Source organism: Toxorhynchites rutilus, chromosome 3, assembly GCF_029784135.1.
Source record: "Toxorhynchites rutilus septentrionalis strain SRP chromosome 3, ASM2978413v1, whole genome shotgun sequence".
NCBI lineage: Eukaryota > Metazoa > Arthropoda > Insecta > Diptera > Culicidae > Toxorhynchites > Toxorhynchites rutilus.
In genome coordinates, this window is record NC_073746.1 from 251,147,702 (window position 1) to 251,170,849 (window position 23,148).

At 39.9% G+C, this 23,148-nt stretch overlaps 2 protein-coding genes across 2 annotated transcripts; both read right to left on the bottom strand.

The window, feature by feature from the left end:
• Positions 1-1,799: 1,799 nt before the first annotated feature.
• On the bottom strand, positions 1,800-12,813 carry LOC129779349 (cytochrome P450 4d2-like). Its single transcript, XM_055786760.1, has 5 exons — positions 12,518-12,813; positions 3,051-3,434; positions 2,373-2,990; positions 2,135-2,317; positions 1,800-2,077 (listed from the first exon to the last, which is right to left on the bottom strand). The coding sequence occupies exons 1-5, from the start codon at positions 12,675-12,677 to the stop codon at positions 1,926-1,928; spliced, it is 1,497 nt and encodes a 498-aa protein (XP_055642735.1). The 5' UTR covers positions 12,678-12,813; the 3' UTR covers positions 1,800-1,925.
• Positions 12,814-15,305: 2,492 nt separating this feature from the next.
• LOC129779255 (uncharacterized) lies at positions 15,306-22,552 on the bottom strand. The gene is made up of 2 exons (XM_055786642.1): positions 22,077-22,552; positions 15,306-17,212 (listed from the first exon to the last, which is right to left on the bottom strand). Exons 1-2 carry the CDS (start codon positions 22,094-22,096, stop codon positions 15,586-15,588), a joined length of 1,647 nt encoding a protein of 548 aa, XP_055642617.1. The 5' UTR covers positions 22,097-22,552; the 3' UTR covers positions 15,306-15,585.
• Positions 22,553-23,148: the final 596 nt, after the last annotated feature.

The window sequence follows — 23,148 nt, forward strand, 5'->3', positions numbered from 1 at the left end:
TAACCTCGTTGCATCCAATTTTCAAATCAACCACCAGGTATACACAGATGGTTCAGTCAGTGCCGATGGAGTTGGATGTGGAATCTTTGAGAGTAGATACACTGGTAGCTTTTCTCTTCCACCGCAATGCTCCATCTTCAGTGCGGAAGCTTTCGCCCTTTTGATAGCTACCCAAGAATGCACCCATGAGTTTCTTCCTACCACAATATTCTCAGACTCAGCTAGCTGTCTCCACGATCTTCTAAGTGGAAACAGCAAACACCCATGGATTAAGCAAACAGAAGAGGCTGCTTCAAATAAAAACATCTCCTTCTGCTGGGTTCCTGGTCACTCAGGAATCCGCGGAAACACAGCCGCCGACATACTGGCCGGCAAGGGCAGCAAAATAGAACCCCCAGACATGCCCTGTCCTCCATCTGACATTGTCCGCTGGGTAAAACAGCAAGTCCGTGAAAGCTGGGACATAGGTTGGATAAACAGCCGTCCCACCCATCTTCTTCAAATTAAAAATTCCACTCTTCCTTGGGAGGACCGTCTCAATAGTAAGGAAAGGCAAGTCCTTACCCGTCTTCGAATTGGGCACACTAACTTCACCCACTCACACTTGTTCTGCAGAGCCGAAAAACCCCAATGTGCTTGCAACGAAGCTCCGGTTTCCGTTAGCCATCTTTTACTTGAGTGTCAACATACCAAAGATGCTCGAGTCCGACACAACATAGGTCAGAGTCTCCGAGATATCCTCAGTAGAGACGAGACCCAAGAAACCAATTTAATTGCGTTTCTGAAAGAAACCGACTTCTTTGGTAAAATCTAAATAGAAATACTAAATACCTTGGAAATTGCTTAGTAAAGTTCGCCACTTCACAGTCATGTATGCGTGTTTATGTGTGTATACACATGTATGTACGGGTCGGAAGGAAGGAATTCATACATGTATATACACGCATTCAATAATAATAAATAACAAATAATATAATATATACTTCCATACTCACATCTATCTTCTATCCATTACATTATAATTTAATCAATTTCCTATTCCTACAACCAAACTCACCAAGGACAAATTCATTAAATAAACCTCTCCATTTTTCAGCTCTACTATATACCATTAAATTCAAAACCACTATATTTTATCATCTATTCAAACTGTATTTCATTTCATTTTTCAGATTTCATTTCATCCTTCAGAGTTTTCCGAAAATTTTCAATTGTGCATTATTTTTATGGGACCTTCTCTCATTTCCAGAGGAGGAACGGGTATCATACCATCATAGAAACATTCCTCGTACCCAAAAAGCCTCACATCCATTGTTTCTCTGCCGTCGTGATTGGGGAATAACGGAATATGTCACCGCATCGATTCACTTTAGAACAGTTTCTCGATTACCTTCTCAGGTTTCCCACAGTTAACGGAAAATGGATTTCTCCGCCATCGCGATTGGATTTCTATAGGGATACGTGCGATGAACAATAGAATATATAGATTGACCCATGAGATTTTTGGATCGGCGAATGGTCGATAGTTTGCATCTGCACTTACCTCAGTGAATCCTGATTATTACCTCTCCTTCTTTGATAATCGCCGGGAAACCATGCTATAGAGGCGACCCTTCTGGCAGTGAATATCATACTAACATTCCTTCTCTTCCCCTGGTGACTGTAAGGATGTGGCCGGAATCACCGAAACTTGCACAATGAGAATGGTTTGCTACTCTCAAACGTCATTCAGTGTGTCCTTTGTGCAATTTCACTGATTCAAGACAATCACGGAGAGACACAGTCTACTCAAGCTCAAGCTATGTTAGATAAAGTTTTATTGCCGAAAAACGGTGTGCCATTTAACAAAATTAGCTTATATCAACGCCCAAGCACATTTCCTTGGTATGAAATTAGACACATCTGGTTAAGGTAGCATAAATACTTTAGCGGGGTACAAAAGCAATCTTCAGTCCATTCTTAGGTTTCAGTGTGAGTTGAATAATCAACTCCGGCTCCGGACCAGCCTCCGTTAACCGGTAATGACGAATCACCTTTGAAATAGTACTTTTAAGTTCCAACATAGCAAACTTTTGACCTATAGAAACAAAATGTAACAATTACTGCTAATATGAAACAAAACTGGAGGCCTCACCGATACAATTTCGGGGACCTGCGCTGAATGGTATATAAGCGTAAGGAGAAGATTGCTCCAACGTTCTCTCGGAGTTGAAGCGTTCCGGGTCAAACTTTTCAGGATCCTCGAACAGCGTTGGATCCCTATGCATGAAATATAGGCCAAAGTTGACGTTTGTGTCCTCCGGAACTGTTTTTCCTCCTGCAAATAAAATTTCAATTGTGTTCAAAAACAGGTTCCACTTTAACAAACTTACCTATTTCAACTTTCTCGGTAATTTTTCGCCCTATAATGGGTACAGGCGGATAAAGCCGCAACGACTCCTTAATAACCATTTCCAGATACTTCATATCTTGCAGGTTCCTGTACGAAACCGGAGCGTTTGGATCATTACCTATGATTTCCGCGACTTCTCTATGGACTTTAGCTTGTATTTCCGAATGCCGGGCTAGCAGCAACAGTGTAAACGCTATGGCGATGGTAGTCGTATCATGTCCCTCGAACATGAATGTATCCACCTCTTCCTGAATTTCTTTGTCCGTCAAGGGCTGACCATCAACGGTAGCCTGTAGCAAAACGTCCAAGAACGCCATCTTTGTTTTGCTTCCGATGGTTTCGTCTCCGAGGATTCCACTTGTGCCCCGGTCGATAAGCTGTTGCCTCCTGGTCCGAATGATGTTGGTCGTAAAGTCGTGCAGCATTTTAATTATTTTGTCTTGACGCTTTTTCTCTGGTGTGAGATTGAAGAGAAAATCCGATCTCTGCCACACTTTAACGAATCGTCCTGCCAGAAGATAACTCAGTTCGGTTACGGCCTTCACATACTTGGAATCCGCATCCGTTTGGGCGTTGATGGATGTTCCCATGGCGGTTTCTAAAATGTTAACACAATGTGAGAACACCTTTTGTCGCTAACCCGTATTGAATATGTTACCACAAATAACATCTAAAGCCGCCAATGTGATGTACGGATAAATATTCGCAAGCATTCCGTTCGCATCTGCTCGCAGCTTCTGTACCAAAATACCACTCTGTCGATCGAACACCTCGATGAATTGTTCGAGGATTTTGAAATGAAAAGCCGGAGTAATGATTTTACGTTTATTGAACCACTTCTGGTCCGTACTGAGCAGCAGCCCGTTTCCCAACCACGGAACCAAAAACTTATACAGCTCGCTTTTGCGAATCAATTTCTGGCTGCTGAGGACAGTTTCCGTATCACGAGTGTTGGTACAGAAAAGAGCCAGCCGGGTGCCGATCCATACGCAAAACATTTTCCCATACTTGCGATGGAGCGTGGTGATAAATTCTACAACATCTATATGAAAATACAAAAAATACTATGAAACTACTTCCTACTGCTAAAAATAATACTCGGAAATTTTTATTTAGACATTAGTAGAGTTTTCCTCAAGATTCATTCAATATCTAAAAAATAACAGAAAATTAAAACGAAGAGTTGTGAATGCATACTAATTTGGTAGAGGATGAAAATGGTAAGAAGTATGAGAGGTAAAAATATGGGGAGTCGGGAGCAGATGAGGTTCTTTCTCTTAATATTTTCAAAATTGATAAGTCACTATTTTGAAGGGGGTCTTCGTAGCCACTTGGTTCGCGTTCGCTTACTAAGCGATCGGTCGTGAGTTCAAACTCAGAACCCTCAATTGACCATCTTTGTGTTGTTATAGAATAACTACGTCCACGCAAACATCATCAGCGATGGAGATCGATCCACGGTCGAAATTAGATCGATTCATCCATACAACTGCTCTGCTCTGCAAGAAACATCGGGCTGCTGTTCTATAAATAACCCAACAATGATCAATATCAACTGTCTCCGCTGTCCGTTCTGCTGAACAATGGAAGAACAGAATGAATATCCTTACGCCGAAATGACTACTACTGTGTAACTTACCATAATGTAATGGAACAGAAAACTTAACGCCTAAATGGCTACTACTAACTACTGTGTAATTTACAGTTTATAGAAACATAAACATATGTACATGTACACGATTAAACCCCGGCTCAGTTACAGCTAAAATGCTAATGAGCCTAATAAATAAATAAATGGGATAAAAAAAAGTCACTATTTTTCAAAAGTCAACCTCCCGTTGAATGTAAACAGACGAGACATAGATTGTTGGTCTCCCGTTTTGTTTACGAACTTTCGCAACAAAATGCTTCACCTGAACGAATTACCGCTGTATAAGACAATCGTAGCTAAAATAGACCTCATTCGATGTCCACTAGCTCATCATCTAGTAACTTCTATCACTACTTCCACGCGGTGCTGCCTGGGGTACGAGTAACCATAGTGAAGGTCGGGTAGCCAACCTCGGTGGTATCTTGGTCGTATGCTGACAGGAAAGGATTGCACCCTATCTGGGCGTCTGCTCACCCCGGAGGCGATGCTCAAAACAGCGTCTAATCTTCATGTTACGGGCGGCCAATCATTGTTCTCGTGCTTGAAAATGGGGCTCTGAACAGAGCTGTGCAAAATGGTTCTCCAGCATGACAACTGGATGGGAAAGGCACAACAAGCCACCCTGGGAAACCAATGATGTTACAGATAATATAGTATAACCTGTAAGGACCTAAGCGTCGAAATAAGGTGCCGTCGATGGGGGTGTAATTGGGTCAAAAATTGAAAAAGTTACTATTATTAATATCTTGACAAATATTGCGAATATTTTCGAAAGCTGCGAGCCGTTTAATAGGAGACATATTTCCACAACTTCCAATGCATAATACTCAACTGTAGTACAAATAGTTAATATTTAACTATTCATCAAAGTTTAATGTGTAAATAGCCATCAAATAACACCTCAGTCAAAATCTCATGCCCAGCATTACGCAGAACTACTAAAATTGTAAATATTGGATAGAATTATTCTTCAAAGTCTGGCCAGATGATTCATTACTGATTTTGAACATCAAAAATTTGTTTTCATTCGAATTTCAATATTTTCGAAATAATCTCTTATTTTATTCACTACTTTGTTGGCCCATTTTCACCCCCTCTAAGGGGTGAGATTAGGTCAACTATGATTTAATCGTAGTTCAGCGAAAAATTAATATTATTCAACAATTCCTTGAACACTTACGAGTGTTCATCATTAGAGAATATGTGTACGTAATCAGAATTGTGTTTTACTCTAATTTACGATAGTTTTTCAACTAAAAGTTCGAAAACTAACATTTTTGACATATTTTCACCCTCATCGACGGTATTATGATTGAGAATTTGGAACATGGAATTGCAAATCGCTATGCTACTCAGGGTGCGATAGTATCTTCTTCGATGAGCTACATCCACGCAACTTCGAAGTCGTAGCGAAGCATGAATTTTGCTTGGCAGGACAAAAGATGTAGGAAAGTGGGTATCAAGAGGTTGTCTTCTGCCAGAGTTGTGGAACCACCAACGAATCGGAAGCCGGTTTTGTAATACCGGGCAAGATGTACCAACGTATGATTGCTTGGCAGCCGATAAACGTGAGGATGTGCAAGTTGAGGGTTAGGAACCCTTTCTTCAACTACAGCATCATTGATAAACACTGCCTACACGAAAAGAAACCCTGAAAAGAAGGAGGCGTTCTACGTGCAGCTGTTGTATGTGATATCAGTTCATGACAGGACGTGAAAATTGCTCGTTCAGACGAGAGGAAATTTATAGACCAATAACCTCACTTGGTATGGTAATCCATACACTATTTTCCTTCGCAAAGATAATCATAATGTCACTTGGAGATAACCAGGCTAACGAGTGGAAAACCAAATCGATCATGTCCACATCAACGGCCAAATGTTGCTCTGACATCATTAACGATTCCCACCTATTGCTGTGCGAATATAGATTCAGAACATATCTAGTTTCAGTATACATGCGCTCAAAATTTTCGACGGAGTACAATACGCGTCGCAGTCTAACGCCGCAATCCAACATTGAACAACTGGGCTAGAGTTGCCTAGGATTACGCTCAGACCGGCGGCAACACATACGAGCTGAGAACAACTTTAATCGTGATGGGGGAGATGCAGAAACGTGGTATTGACTGGAGGCCAATCAATGAAAGAATGTACAGATTGAGAATACAAGTCTTTTTTTCAACATTAGCATCATTACCGTTCACATCTCCCATTTAGGTAGCACCGAACGTGAACACGATCCCAGTCCTAAACATGACATCAAATTCGTCTTCGGTAATTTAAACACATAGGTCCACCAAGAGAACCGGTAATTGGTAGCTGGCCCATCCGCGAACCAACCGAAAAATGACCTGAGACTTATCGACTTTGCTGCCTGTCTTGGTGGCCGTACGTAGCACCTTCTTCAAGTACAGCCTCCAAAAAAGCGCAAAAAAGAAGGCATGTTGACGAACGTACGGAGGTGGAGTCAAGAGACCAAGACGGCGTTGAAGGTGGTACATCACCGTTTATTACTACACCGGTGCAGTAATAAACGGGGATGTACCACCCACGATGATAAGTGAAGTTAAGGAGTCCATTAATCATCTAAAGAACCACAAGTAAGTATGCCTTTGCTGCGGATCTCTTCAAGGAAGATTCGGCAAAACGTACGGTTTATGGTTAGGATCTGAGACATGAGACAGCTGGATTGTGAGAACATTCGTGCAATCACGATCCTGAATGGTAGTAATCAAATTTGTGAGAAGTTATCAGGTCGGATTCATGCCCGGTTGCTCGACGATTTTTAACCTTCATATGGCAAATCCTAAAAACGCACCGTCAGTATCAATTCCCTATCAGGCGATCTGAAGGAATTGTTTGATATTTTCGGCGGACTTCGACAAGACGGTAGACTCTCTTGTCTGCTCTTCAGCGTGACGAGGGAAGGTGTTAACTGCGCTACACATACAACGTCCCGTCACCGTCCCGTCAACTATTCTCTTCAACTTATTTTGCCGACGAAGTTGCCGTTGCTGGTGTATGTGAATGCGACCATACGATTCCCATGGGAGAATATTTGACATTTCATTCGGTTACGTTGACTTTACGGTGACGGGACGTTGCATGTGTAGCGCACTTCATGCGGAAAGCGGTCGTCATAATACCGGGCATGATTTCGACTCTTTTCAGTTTATTTACTTCGCCTGTGACGTGGAAACAATTGTAAGAAAACATGCGACAATAGCTGGCTTGTATACCCGGCTGAAACATATTGGGTCTGGTATCATTTTATCTAAAACTAAATACATGTCAGCAAAAGGGGCTGATCGTAACAGAATTTTGCTATCTAGTTTGGTAGTAGTGTTGTAATCGACGGCGACGAGCTCGAGGTGGTCTAGGAATTGACAACAACAACAACCGTGCATGATCAACGGAACTTGTGCTATTGGATCCACATATTCCTACCCCGTTCGAAGTGTACCGTGTACAAATCTCTTATGTGACCGGTAGTCCTCTACGGAAAACATGACCGATGTTCCCAGAGGACTCGTAAGCACTTGATATTTTCGAACGTCAAGCGTTCAGAAAAAATATAGTACAGGCAAAACTTTTTTGTGCGGGGGATAGGGACCGCACAAAAAAGTCGCATAAAGAAAATCGTGCAAAACTTCACCAGCAGCTTTAAAAAATAGTGTTCGGTACACATTTTGAAAAAACTTTTTTTGTGCGGTAGATAGGGGCCGCATAAAAAAAGTTTCCCCCAAGAAAATAACTCAAATCCTCGCCATTCACCGTTCAATTAACTTTTGTTTCCCTGCTTTGCGATGGGACACTTTGCCTTTTCGGTTGCGCGTGGCTGTTTTGTGGTTTTAGTTGCATGTCGAAACGTGTTGCTATTAGACATCATGTCATGTAAAAACTTAGAAAAACTTAGAGCATTTGATGAGAGGAGGGGAATGATTTCAGAAGTGGAGAATTGAGACGCAAATATGCTTTTCTCGCACTAAAATGCATATAAACCATCGAAAAAAAAACTGAATGGACGATAACTTCACCGCACAAAAAAACGCATAAGAACAGAAAATCGCACAAAAAAAAATTCGCACAAAAAAAACCGCACAAAAACAGGTTTTACTGTATGAAGAAATAAGATGAACTAGAAAATCTAGAAAATCGCCGAAGCTGGACAAGCGCAATGAGCGTGACATGTTGATAGAATGGCGGACATCAGCCCCGCAAATATGATCGAATATGGTGGGGACAAGAAGAAGCAGAGCCCAGCGATCGAACAATCTAAAAACTGGAACGCGCACAAATTGGTCGACTTCAAATTGGTGTATTTCTGTTAAAAATGTATTTAATAAACCTGAAGTCCTACATTTGGTAGTTTAGTGTATATACAATGGTTGCTATGATGAGTTTTCGCCGTTTTCCCTTCAGTTTTCAAAATGACGTCCAAGCACAAGGAGAAGCGTGTCAAAATTTTGCTCATGCAGCAAGAGATTCCGACGTTCTCGCACGATGTGGCCAAATCGACCGTGAACAACATTTTAAAAGTGTTCGGGAGCGTCTGTCGACCGCCAGGAAGCCTGGAAGCGTCGGCGATCGTATTCCGGACGTACCAGCAACAACGAAGAAGGTGGCGGCGAAATATGTGCGGAATCCTAACCTCTCCATCCGGGACGTCGCTGGCATGCTCAATGTCCCCCATACTACCGTGCAGTGTGTCAAGAAACAAGCCGGGTTGTCGACGCTGAGGAAGATGAATGTGGTGAAGCGAGATTACAAACAAAACACGTCGGCAAAGCGGCGGTCCCGAAAATTATATATGAATCTGCTCACAAAGTTCAACTGTGTCGTCATGGACGACGAAACTTGTGTGAAGGCGGATTTCAAGCACCTTCCGGGACAGGAGTTTTATACCGCATCAGGAAAAGGGAAGGTGACCGAAACTTTTAAAACCATTGAGTTATCGAAATTCCCGAAACAATGCACCGTCATGCGCTTTTGCCTTTCACCGGCGAAGTTATAAAGAGCCAGTGTGCGCTAGTTGGGTAAAATCTTGGTGCGAGTGAGTCACGCTCTCTTACACTCTCTTTACTCTAGGGAGTTCGAGTGTGCGAAAAGCTGTGTCCAACACTGAAGCGCCCTGATCCGCATTCTGCCACACTGAAGAGTACACTGGAGGAGTAAACTGAATATTGCAATCGCATTCGACATATATCCCACACGCATGTTTCACCTCGATTCACTTTATTCAGCGAACCACAGAGCTGAGTTAGTTGAAAGCCACTTCTGTTCTTTTGCTTTCTTTTGCACACGGATAAAAGCTCACCAGTGAATTTATTCGCTACACTGTAGAGAGTTTGCGCGCTCTCTTTCCACACTCTAGCGCGACCGAATGTTGAGTGAAAAAAAACCTGAGCATCCATCATCTTGCGCTCGCACATATCTAGAACTATGCTGATTATAGACCAAAGAGGAGCGCACTCGTTGAAGATGACGGAGTAGGTGGGTGAATTGAAGTTTCTACTCGCTACACAGGGGATAGGGACATCAACGCTGGCAGGCCATATGCACGTGTGTTCTAAAAAGCGGCATTTCCATCACTCTGGAAACCATCAACCGAGAGATCTATGTCCAGGAGTGCCTGGAAAAGTGGCTGCTACCATTCCTAAAGCAACATAATAGACCTGTGCTGTTCTGGCCGGACTTGGCGAGCTAACACTATGGGAAGGTAATCGAGTGGTACGATGCGAACAATATGGTTGTGGTACTCAAAGACTACAACCATCCCACCAGCGCAGAACTCCGCCTTATCAAACGATATTGGGCATTGGTCAAACGGAATTTCAAAAAAACTAATAAATCCATGGAAAACGAGCAGCAGTTTAAATCTAACTGGCATTCGGCGAAAGGCGGCGAATAACGTCGTTGAGTCCACTGTGCAAAATTTAATGGAAGGGGTTGCACGGAAGCCACTGCAGTTCGGATTTGGCAAACCAAAAGAATAAACGAACATTTTTTCTTTTATATATATGAATTGAACTACCAAAACAAAAATAACAATATTTTGTATTATGAAGCTTGACGATTTTTTGTCGACCAACTTTTGCGCGTTCCAGTCTTTACTCTATTTTACGAGAATTTCGATATGGCGTTTTTTGTGTTCAACGTAGGTTGGTCTGGTCCGACCAGTGGGCCTTTTTTTGTTTATTTATTTGCTAGGAGAACACAACAGAAAGAGGCCGTGCAGAAGGGGCATCCAGTATCACCCCAGTCAGGAACCAAATACGAGGAAATTGAGTTCCCAACCAACTCACTCGGAAAACCAAAGTAAATTGATACTAGACCGCATGTGCCGTATCTGGTTGAGGGTTAATGAGCAGCTTATAACGCCCTTGAGTGATTCCGAGCAGTGGAGAATTACAAAGGAAAATGCGAATGAGGATGGAATGTCTCGAATACAGATCCATGAGGAACCTGCAGTGGATTTCCTTTAGATCAATCAAAACGAAATCATGTATGTTAGAACGTAGTTAGCAGAAGAACTATGAAAAACACCAAAGAGGATTCCATCGTAAAAATATTTCTAAATTTCTAAATCATCAACGCGCCGCTGTTTTTGGTCGACGGTCAGAAAACGCGGCACCTATTGCGCGGATAGCTTTTTCATGTCCAAAATGTCGTGCCAAATGTATTCCACTCGTTCTTTTGGAATGCCTACGGCCTCAGCTAACTCGCGTAACTTGACTTTACGATCGTTCAGAACGAGTCGATGTACTTGTTCTACGATTTCTGGATTCTTTGCCTATTTTGGCCTTCCAGAGCGAGGTGCATCTGCGGTGTTTGTACGGCCCATTTTAAATTCACTAAACCACCAATAAACTGTTGTTCTCGGAGTAGCAGAAGTGGAATAACATTTCGTCAACCACTGCATTGCTTGTTGAGGAGTTTTTCCCATAAAAAAAAATGTTTGTTCAAAATACGATATTCATCTTTTTCCATTTTCTATACGAATGCTCAGGTAAGTGTCACAACTGTAGTTTGTGAACAAATAAACGAAATGTCATGAAACTTCACACATAGGCAAATGACAGATGAACCTTTCGAAATAAATCCTGTTCATTTTCTGATGGCGCAATCTGTTGAAAAATCCCGGGATTGCTCTGTATTCATAATTTACTTGTATTATGTTTTATTGAGTATTTTCGTTGTTCAGTTCAGCTTATATTATTATTCTCACATATTTCATATACGCTTTTGGATAAAAATCCTGATCCTAAATCCTAAATTCGAGAAAAATAGTTTGGTTAACAGCTGATAAAGGGTGACCGGAATAAATCGCCACAGTAAACAACTGCAACAGAAACAACCGCTTAGAAAAAGTGTAGTAGGCTAGAAATATTTGGCGCGGGAAAAACATCATGTGCCTCACATTTCTATTATAAATTTATTCTCTTGTTCTCGTTTTTCGAAATTTATTCTGAGGACAATGTAATGGGGACGAAGTCCCCATTTGGCGAGGATAAGGAATCGAGGCGGCCCATGCCGCCAAGATGACGCAATCCGAGTCCACCGCCGACCCGCCGTCGGAAGCGGCGGTGTCTCGCACGCAAACCTGGGATCCACTGATTGCCCGGTTAGTTTGAAACATAGGATACGATCCTTTAGCAATGTCCGACCGAGCTCTAGCGAGCGTCGGACGGTATACGTCTGCCCGGGGCGTTACGTTTGCCTGGGGCGATACGTTTGCCCGGTTAATTCTTGTTTTGAAATACAATACCGCGCCACAATATTTATAGCCTACTACACATTTTATAAGCGGTGGTTTCTGTTGCAGTCGTTTTCTGTGGCGATTTATTCCGGGAACCCTGATAAAGATAGTTCACCAAATAATTTTTCATACTGCTCAATATTTTTTTTCGGTTTAAAAATGAACGATCGATTATATTGCTTAGAAAAGCTAACCACCAACAACTAATCTTGAGTTGTCCACAAAAGAAAATAATTCAATGTGCATGCGGAAAACGTCTCTTGAAGAAATGCCAACGCCAACACTGGTTTGCGAAATCTCGTTGACACCTCAGATGCTAAAGATGCACCCGCGTTCGGGAAGGTCTGCTGAAGTTGATGAAGGTAAATCAAAAATATTATTTGATGCAACCCATTCAATAACAACACATAAGATCGCTGAGAGACTATCTCCATCAAATTCGGCCTTCATGCTCACGTCATGGTACACTAAAAAATAACTTCCGTTTTCGTGAAAAAAAAACACGACACGACATAATACACTTACTTGACTAGACATGTTCCGAATAAAATCCCTTCCAACACAATAGTAGATATAATCTATCCCTTGTATCACAGATTTTGAACAAGTATGAACAGCTCTTGAACTGCTATCACCATCAGACAAGTTATTTTTTGTGTTTGAAGCCTATCATTTTTAACACGAAAAAGGTTTGATATAGGGTGCAGTAGTACCTTCGGGACTTTTGTTAAAGTAGATGTAGTAGCAACCGATGAGCGGAAATGCAGTTGGTCCGGGCCATTGGTGTCCATATTTCAGGTTCCTCCGAACGAGCCAATAGTTTACTGCAAGCACGATAAACACAGCAATCAGAACCCATTCCAAAAGCGACATTTGGACAGAAAAACTAGAGATAACTGATCCACCAAAGAACAACACAGCCTTATTTCTTCCACTTTTTACGGTTACACGCAGCGATAAAGATAAGCAATCATTAATGGCGCAGCGAAAGTCGTTCAGTCCGATTGAATGCCGGTTCTAGACTGAGAAAAACATGAGCACGTCTCAGCGAAAAAGTATCGCGAATCGGGGCGCGAGAGAATAGTTAGAATAGCCTGACAGCTAGACAGCGAACCAAAGGCAGCAGAGATGAGTGTGAGGCTGCTCGGAGATGTTGAAATGAGAATGCTTCGTAGGTGGTTGTTGTGTATATTGATTCATCTCAACGATTCACTAACAGGTGAAAGTGCTCTATTCCAGACATCACTAAGGTGATTTTTAATTTATTGATAAAATACAATACCTAACATTACAATTGCTAAAACGGGAATGCTTTATGGGATATAAATGTACTTGTTAATTCGTTCCATCGGAGGGTACTGTAAAATGCGCTAAAATCAATTCTCGCAGGCATTAATTCCCAAAAATATAATTCCAACAATGGTGAACACATATTACAAAACTGAACATTTTCACATTTCGACTCTTTTTGATTTTTTACGATTACCTTTTTACGTGTGGTAGCCGCTACCTAAAATCATAATTTTCGTTTTAGTTGACCAATTTTAGTTACGACTAAGGGGGCGCGAAAATGTACACGCTTGTCCACGGAGAGGGGGAACGGGGTTTGTGTGATCCATGTAAACACGTTAATGTTTTCAAATAATACATTCACGTCTGTAAGCAAATAAAAGATGCGTTTTTTTTTAATTTTTAAAAAAAATTTTTAAACTTTTTTTAAAATTTTCCGCCATCCTCGAGTGCTCTGTATTTGTCAATAAAAGGGTTAAGACGCCTCAGAGTGCAGAGAGCCAGTTGTTTCATTTTGCTGAACTTTTTCCCTGAAATGTGTTTTATTCCCATTGGTAGGAGAGGATCGACGTTCCGCCATGATGAAGACGCCATCAAAAAATGTTAGAATAATATTGCAACATAATATTGGATACAGTAGAACCCCGATTATCCACGGAATAGTCGGGCTAGCTCACCGCGTATAACGGAAACCGCGGATAACGCAATAAAGAACTGAAAATGGGGTGCAAACACGAAAAAAAAGATATTTTAGCATTTTCATCAATACAAAGAACATAAAATTATCCATCTGTAAGGTCGTGTACACCAGTTAACAGATAATGTGAAAGTCGTGATCAAAACAAAAGAGCAAGACCCTATCACTCACTGACAAATTTCAGGAAGGTCTATAGAGTTACTAGGGAACTCCCTTTCACGGATAATCGAGGTTTTACTATGGTTATTATATACATGTGTGTGGGGGAGATCTGGCGTAGTGGTAACATCCATACCTCTTACGCAAAGGTCACGAGTTCAATTCTCACTCCCGACATTCTTCCAAAAATGGAAGTAAGTTACGAACCAGCCAAATGCGCTGAAAGTCACTATAATAGAGGAAAAAAAATATATATACATGTATATTAATGGGGGTCTCCGTAGCCACATTGGTTGCGCGTTCGCGTAGTAAGCGATCGATCGTGAGTTCAAAACTCAGGGCCCTCATTGACCATCTTTGTGTTGTTACAGAATAACTACGTCCACGCAACAATAATCATCAGCGATGGAGATCGATCCACGGTCGAAATAAGATCGATTCATCCATACAACTGCTCTGCTCTGCAAGAAACATCGGGCTGCTGTTCTATAAATAACCCAACAATGATCAATCAACTGTCTCCGCTGTTCGGTCTAACTGGATAATGGAAGAACAGAACGAAAACTCTTACGCCTATATGGCAACTGTATGAATGTGTACCATATGCAATGGTATAGAAGGGGATACTCTAACGCCGAAAACATGGGAACTGTGTAATGTGCTAATTATAGATATGATAAACATGTGACATGTACACGATTGAAATTCGGCTCTGTTACAGCTAAAATGTTAATGAGCCTAAAATAAACAAAAGGGATAAAAAAAAATGTATATTAATAAATAAGTACGTAGTATTAATTAGTTAGACAAATATCATTATCATTTTCTTAGGTGTGGTTCTCGATTCAGCTTCCGCCCTTAAAATAAAAACTCGTTTTTCCATTTTTATTTAACTCCCATGGTTTAACGAAAATGTGTTGCTGGCAGCGAAGCTTGAAATATGGTAATTATTGCAGTATGCCACTATTGGGTTGTCTGGAAAATTAGTGCCGCCACTGATGACAGTGAATCGAATCGACACTCTAATCAAGATTAATCCTCGGTATACGACACATGAATTACCATATTCAATACAGATAACCCAACCGCACCTGGCAACAAATGGTTACGTAGAGCGCTACAGTGAATGGGTTACATATTATTTGACCGAAAAACGTTTGATGGAAAAAACAGCCAGGGGAAAGCGAATATATCAAATATATATATATATATATATATATATATATATATATGTATATATATATATATATATATATATATATATATATATATATATATATATATATATATATATATATATATATATATATATATATATATATATATATATATATATATATATTATGTAGCTTCCGTACGGGAAAGCATAAAAAATAAATTTATTCACGATTTCACTTATCGCTATAACATCATACTTAGAACTAACTTATATTTTTGCATCGAACCCATTATAAAGACTACAGACTGCTGAGTCTGCGTTCATCCCGGTGGCTTGGTACTTATGCAAGGTGATACCTTGTTTTCCTTTCTGGCGAATTCTCGCGCGCATCGTCGTTAATCTGGCGCGCGTGCAATGGGCCAGGCTCGGTTGCATGTTGTTACTATGGGCTCAAATGAATGTGTGGGAGGGACTTTTCATAACGTCTCCCCCCTAAGAGTCAAGTGTCCTCGGTTGATTTTCTGGATCCCTTGGTAAGGACAAATCTGGGTGCCGGAAGGAAGGATTTCGTTAGGCAGGTTGGCTCGTCCTTCAGGATATCTGTTACTGTTCCTTTCTGATTGTTTTTCCGGGGAGCTGATGTCGAACTTCTTGTTGGTAATCTGTGAGGTGACGATGTCCTCTTTTTTATCCTGTTGGGGTTGACTTCTAGTTTGGGATTTGTATCTGCGAATGCATAAGATGATTACTATTGACAGGATGGTAGAGGTTATCGCTAGTCCTCCGAGCGTTTGAGAGCTGATCATGTGAAGCTTAAGTCTCTGAATTTCCTCCAAATTTTCGATATTCATCTGGTGTATTTCTTCGATGTCTGGTTTTTGTTTAATGGTTTCTATCTCTTTTCCAAATATGGGTGTGAGATATTCAGATTTATGTATAGTTTTAGAGTTGCTTCTGAAGGTTACATTCTGCACTGTAACTGTGCAGTTACCTGTTTCAATAATAGTTGGAGCGGAAATGATTTGTGATTCTCCACATGAGTCTAAAATGTAGACTGCTTTATTTGTGTCGATGAGAATTGTTCCGACACTGATTTCCCTGATTATTGGACGTTCTGGTTGTTTATGCATCGGACACTTGGCTTTTTGATTTGTCAGGATATTGGAGATGCAACCGTCGTTCACTGGCAAGCTATTGTCGCAAATGAAACACCTCTCACTCTGCTCGTATAATGACTGCTGATACTTGGCCACATAGCGGATGCTCGTGTCGATTCTGGTTCCATTCACGTTGACAGGTTCTAACTGCATCAATGAGTACTCGTTCGGTTCAATGATGGGGAGTTTGACTATAATGATTATGTGATTATTTTGTAGCGATACAACTGATCTTACGAATTTATAAATTTCATCTTCAAATTTAATGACAATATGTTGGCTTTCTAAAAATTTCAAAATATAATCTTTTTCAGCCATACTGAGAATGTTTTTGTTCAAGCTATTAGATTTTGAAAAAGCAATCTGTTCTTCGAGGTCTTCTAAGGTTTTTATCAGGATATCAGTATTCAAAATAAGATTTATGAGTTCCAAGTCTTTTCTAATTATCGTGTCTTGAGATTGTACATGTTCCTTAATTGATCTTATGGTTTTTGAGACTTTATTAATAGTAGCTTGAAGTACATTGTTGATTTTTACTTGTTTTATTTGATTATCTATGATTTTGTTGCTATTAGTTTCAAGCATCTCTAAATTTTGATTGATTAAGTCGAGGTCTTCCTGGTCGGGGTTGCCTGCTATAAATTTTATCACGTTTCCTAAAGCATTAATAAGTCCTCTTTTTGCACGTTTTGGGTAAAATCCTGTCAACTTTTCATATGCCTTTTTAATTTTAAACTGGATTGTTTGTTGTAAGTGATCCGTTACATTAAGGTTATTTGCTAATTTTTCGATATAGTTTATATTTTGTCCTATTTCATCTAGGTTAATTTTATGTATTATACGGTCGTATCCTAATTTTATCTTAACCGAGTCTAATTTTAAGGTCAAAAGTCCGTTATTTGTCGATACGTCGTGGTAAAATGTCGCTGAAGTCAGTGGAATGATCCTGAAACAGACCGAAAAGAAAAAGAAAAAAAATCATTTTTTGATCCTATTTTTATGAATTTTTACTCCGTAAGTATCTTTAAATGTCAATTCGTTATCGTCCACGACTTTTGAATGGGTCTTTGTCCTTTGTTATTCTCTGATTAACTTTTACGTATACATTTTCTCCTGGTTCTAAAGTTTTTGGCAAGGTTTTTACCTTGTTTTCATTTTCTATCTGCTTTCTGCGTTTTTCCATTAGGACCTTAATGGCAGACTGAATTTTACTGTAATTTTGAAAAATTTCTTCCGCGCTTGTTTCATTATGGTGGTTAAAGACTACTTGCTTTGGCTTAAAGCCGGTCGCTGAGTGAATTGTGTTATTATAAATATCCACAAGAATGTTAATTTTGTCGAAGAATTCCATGTCTTTGTATTTCGAATTTAAAGTTCTATATAGTTCAATGAGTGTAGAGTGGAATCGTTCCACTATTCCGTTTGAGTTACTTGAACTCGCAAAATGAATTTCAATATCCAAATCCTGCATGAATCCAATGAAGGCGAGCGATGTCAAGCTTGGTTCTTGATCGCAAGTTATCGATTTTGGTTTGCCGAAAATTCTGATGTGCTCTGTGATTGCCCTTTTAAGGTCTACGATAGTCCTTGTTTCAAGAGCGATCACGTTTGCAAATTTGGAAAAAGCGTCTACTATAGTTAGCATTTTTCTTCCACTCATAAAAAATATATCCATGTGAATCCTTTCAAATGTATTTTCTGCGGGGTTAGTTTTTTGAACCAATTTCGGAGGTTTTCTGTCGTACTTACATTTTTTGCAAGTAGGACAGTTATTTATATAAACTTTCAATTTTTTATCAATTTCGGGGAAGAAAAATTCTAACAGGATTTGAGCTTTATTCTCTTTGATCCCTCTATGGGCATAGTCGTGAGTTTTGCGCACGATTTCGTCCTGTTCCTCTGGTAGCCTTATGTCCTGGAGTAATACCTGTGAAATAAGGAGCTTGAAGATTTTGTTATGAGAAAAATGTTTGCGATATGTTTCCTGAATTAATTGTGTTAGCATTAAAGGGCAATAGATGCAATTTATACCGTTTGGATTAAGTTTTTCTTTAAAAATAGTTACTATGTCTTGTTCTGTGTAGTTTGGTTTTGAGATTATAAATCTGTCGTATTTTGTGAAGATTTGTTCGTGAGCTTCTATGTCTGTAGGAGAAATTTTAAATATGATCTGGTTTTTGAATGAATTTGTTGGTCTTTCTGTTGTCCAAATATAATGATCGTTGCTGGTGTCTGCTGAATGTACTGTCATGCCGTCGGTGTCGGGTTCGTCTTGATTTTCCTGTATGTCATTGGAGTTTATTTCTGCTGGTTTTATTCTAGACAGGGCGTCGGCTACGACGTTTTCTCTGCCAGGTTTATAAATTATTTCAAAGTCAAATTCAGTTAAAACTAGTTTCCATCTAATAATTTTTTGGTTTGCACTTGTCATCGAATATATTAATGGTTGATGATCTGTGACAAGCTTAAATCTTCTTCCATACAAGTATGGTCTGAAGTGTTTAACAGCCCATATAATAGCTAATAATTCTTTTTCCGTTGTGCAATAATTTTCTTCCGACTTGTTTAAAGTTCTTGAAGCGTAGGCAATCGGGTGATCTTTCCCTATTTGTCCCTGTGATAATACAGCTCCCACTGCAAAGTCACTAGCATCTGTGGTAAGGATGAATTCTTTTGTAAAATCTGGGTACGCAAGTATTGGATCCATAGTCAAAAGTGCTTTGCATTTTTCAAAACATTGAATTTTATCTGGAGTAAATTCAAAGCAAGTATCATTTCGCAAGAGTTGCGTTAAAGGTTTCACCATTTTGGCAAAGTCTTTTATGAAACGGCGATAGTAACCTATTGTTCCGAGAAATTGCTTAAGTTCCTTCTCGTTTTTTGGTTTAGGCCAATTTTGAATAACCTCTATTTTGTCGCTGTTTGGCTTTACGCCATCTTTGGTCACGGTATGTCCAAGGAATTGAACTTCCCGTCTGAAAAAATAGCATTTATCTAGTTGTATCTTCAAACAAGCTTCCTTCAGCTTGCGAAGAATTTTACATATGTCTTTGACGTGCTCTCGAAACTCGAACTCGAAAAAATGATGATGTCGTCCATATAAACAAGACAACAAACACCAATGTGATCTCTAAGAACGGCATCCATAACCCTCTGAAAGGTCGCAGGGGCGTTCTTGAGTCCAAAAGGCATCCTTGTGAATTTGTATTTACCCGAGCTCACGGAGAACGCTGTTTTTTCGACGTCTTTTGCGTCTAGCTGAATCTGGTGAAATCCAGAAACTAGATCTAGTGTCGAGAAGTATGTCGCTCTTCCTAATTTATCCAAAATTTCTGTTATATCCGGTATAGGATATTTATCAGAGATGGTTTTCTCGTTAAGTTTTCTGTAATCTATAACGAGTCGAAACTTTTTCACACCTGATAGATCTGCTTTCTTAGGCACTATCCATACAGGTGATGTGTAGGGCGATATGGATTCTTGAATAATCCCGTCCTTCAACATTTTTCTTATTTGAGTTTGTACCTCTGTTTCAAATATTTGTGGATAACGGTATGACTTGGAATGAATCGGTATATTGTCCACAGTTCTAATTCGGTGTTTGATTTGATGTGTAAAGGTTAATTTCTGGTCATCGGAATATAGAATTTCAGAATATTCGCCGATAATGTCATCCAAAGCTTTTCTTTCTTGTTGATTCAACGAATCGTCTAAGATGCTGAATTTATTTCTTGGGCTTTCTATGGGTTTCTCGGCTGTGACAAATTCATCGTTATCAGATTCAAATTCATTCATGTTTATTTCGATTTGCGATTCTTCATGATTTTTTACTGCAACAAAAGCGGTATTATTACTACTGTGGTAGATCCCTGGTAGAATTGAAAAATTTCCCATATTTCTTTCGCTGCTTATGATGAATACTCCGTCATTGGTGGTTCTGATTTTGATAAATTGTTCTTTTTTTTTCAGTTAAATTTATTATTTGTTTTTCGGGAAATCTTTTTTTCATTTGAAAAGTTTTCTTTCCTATTCTCAAAATATTTTTGCTTACATCGATTTTGGCATTTAGATCTCTCAACGACTCGTAACCGATGAGACCGTCAAAATAGCTATGAAATTTAAAAATGAAAAATTTTAATTTTTTGTTAATTCGAAACGGATCGAAGGATGCTGATTTGTCGATTGTGTGTGTTCCTTTTATGTTGGTTACCTTAGATAGGGGCTCTGATTTGCAGTTTTCTACGTTTACGTGGGCTGGCGAAATGTAATTTTTGTTCGCTCCTGTGTCGATCAAAAATTTCATTTCTCCCTTTGAAGTTTGGATTGTAATATATGGCACGAAGTTGTTGTCGTTTTTCATATTTTTCCTTGTGCTTGTTCTACCACGTGAAAATTTAGCTCCTCGTCGACAAAATAATCGTCGTCCTCCGAGTTTAAGATTGACTCTTCGAGCTGTTGGGAGGTGTCGTGTTCATCCCCACAATTTTTGCCGTCGTCCCTTTTTTGTCTTTGCCCAGTTTCGTGGTTGTTAACCTCCGTCCGAGATTTTGCTGTTCTCATGGAAACATCGTCGTCTGGTAGCGGCTCTCTATTCTTAAATCTACCGGACCCATTTGACTTTGCAATAGGATAGGATGGTTTCGTATTCGAAGATCCACTGTTGTTAAAATTGTTTGGTTTTTGATTGAACGGGTTGAGGTTCAAGTTGGAATTTTTGTTGGTGCTATCGGATGGTTTAAAGTTGTTTGCTTTGATCGTCTTTTGATCTATTGTTTGTTTGTTGAGTCTTTGTCTATATGCTGCATTAGAATATTGCATAGTTATGGAGTAAGCGTCCTCAAGGGATTGCGGTCTATAACTCCTAACGTGCATTGATAGCTCGTCATTTAGCCCGTCGATGAATCTTGTTAAAGCCATAAGACTTATTAAACTATTTATAGCTTTAGTGGATGATTTGTAGTCGTCCATCAAAGCTGCTGTCGCCTTAATTGACGTATCAATTTTCTTAACTTGGTTGTAAAACTCAGTTAGAGTCTTCTTTCCCTGGTTAACATAGAAAAGGGATTGAATATGAGATGTAAGATCTCTTCTGTCCCCATAAGAATTTAGGATTATTTCTTTGATTTGTTCCCACTGATTTGGGTTGCCAGCCGCTATTAATATTTCTTTGGCATCGCCAATAATTTTATTTTTAACAGCTCTCACTAATTGGCTGTAAATGGGTTCATTTTTGTATGACTGGAAGAGCGCGAGTGTGTTCTCCGCATCTTCTAACCAAGCATGTGTTTCTTTTTTGTTACCCGCAAAAGTGGCCAGATTTTTAATCGGGTCTGGTGTTCGGAACTGTAAGAAGGGATCTTCTGATTTCGATCGCAATCTATGGAGTTCGTCAATCAAAGCGTTTTGATTGCTCGTTAATGTTTTTATATGACCCAACAAACTTTCAACTGTGACTTGTTGTGGGTTCTCCTGAGGTTCTTGTTCAATAATTATTCTCCCGTCCAGCTCTGGTGCTGGCATAAGGTCGGGTGAAATCATAAATTCGCGTTGATCCATTTTACCAATGATAATCTTGCTTATAATTTGCACACACAAGAATGCACTGCTATGATATTCGCTCACACTGCACTGCACCTCGCGGTTTGTGGCTGTTAGTTTCGCTCGCTTTTAAAATTGCTGAACGTTGTATTTTGTGCCGCTTGCCTCCGTGCTTTACTTTTGCTTACGGGGCAGCTGATTTTTGTTGCGAGAGTTATGTTACTTTTTTCACTTTAACACTCACTAAGGAAGAAATAAAAAAAAATACTTACAAGAGGATGATGGTGATCATCTCCTGGAGTTTCTAAGTTGATGATTAGGTTCGATGGTAGTTCCTCGCTTCTGGGCTACGCTAATCGGTGATATTCCCTCACCGGTGGTTTCCCGGTAGTCCAGATGTTTCCAATAAACGTTGCTCGGTCGTGCACTTTACTGCACTTTACTTCCACTTCACTATGACTGCGCCAGTTATGTAGCTTCCGTACGGGAAAGCATAAAAAATAAATTTATTCACGATTTCACTTATCGCTATAACATCATACTTAGAACTAACTTATATTTTTGCATCGAACCCATTATAAAGACTACAGACTGCTGAGTCTGCGTTCATCCCGGTGGCTTGGTACTTATGCAAGGTGATACCTTGTTTTCCTTTCTGGCGAATTCTCGCGCGCATCGTCGTTAATCTGGCGCGCGTGCAATGGGCCAGGCTCGGTTGCATGTTGTTACTATGGGCTCAAATGAATGTGTGGGAGGGACTTTTCATAACGTATATATATATATATATATATATATATATATATATATATATATACAATATATATATATACAGGATTTTTCAACTTTAAATTCCGAAAGTAAATTTAAATAAAAGTTTCATCGAAATTCGAATTCTAAGTTTGGTTTATGCCATTATGTGTGAAATACAACATCATTCAAATGTCCACCTAGGGCTTCCTCGCACACCTTGATCCGGAACAGGTAATTTTCGATGACTTTTCGACACATATGGGGTGGTATCTCGGTCATAACTTCACGAATGTTGTCTTTCAAATGTTCAAGAGTTTGCGGAGAGTTGGCATAGACACGGTCTTTCGCATAACTCCACAAAAAAAGTCTAGCGGGTTCAAATCGCATGATCTGGACGGTCAATTGGCATCACCAAAACGCGAAATTATGCGTCCCTCAAATTTCGTTCGCAATATGGCCATGTTCGGTCGTGTTGTGTGGCACGTGGCGCCGTCCTGCTGAAACCACATGTCATCCGTATCCATATCTTCAATTTGTGGCAAAAAAAATCGGTTAACTTGCGGCCATAGCGCTCACCATTTACAGTTACCGTCT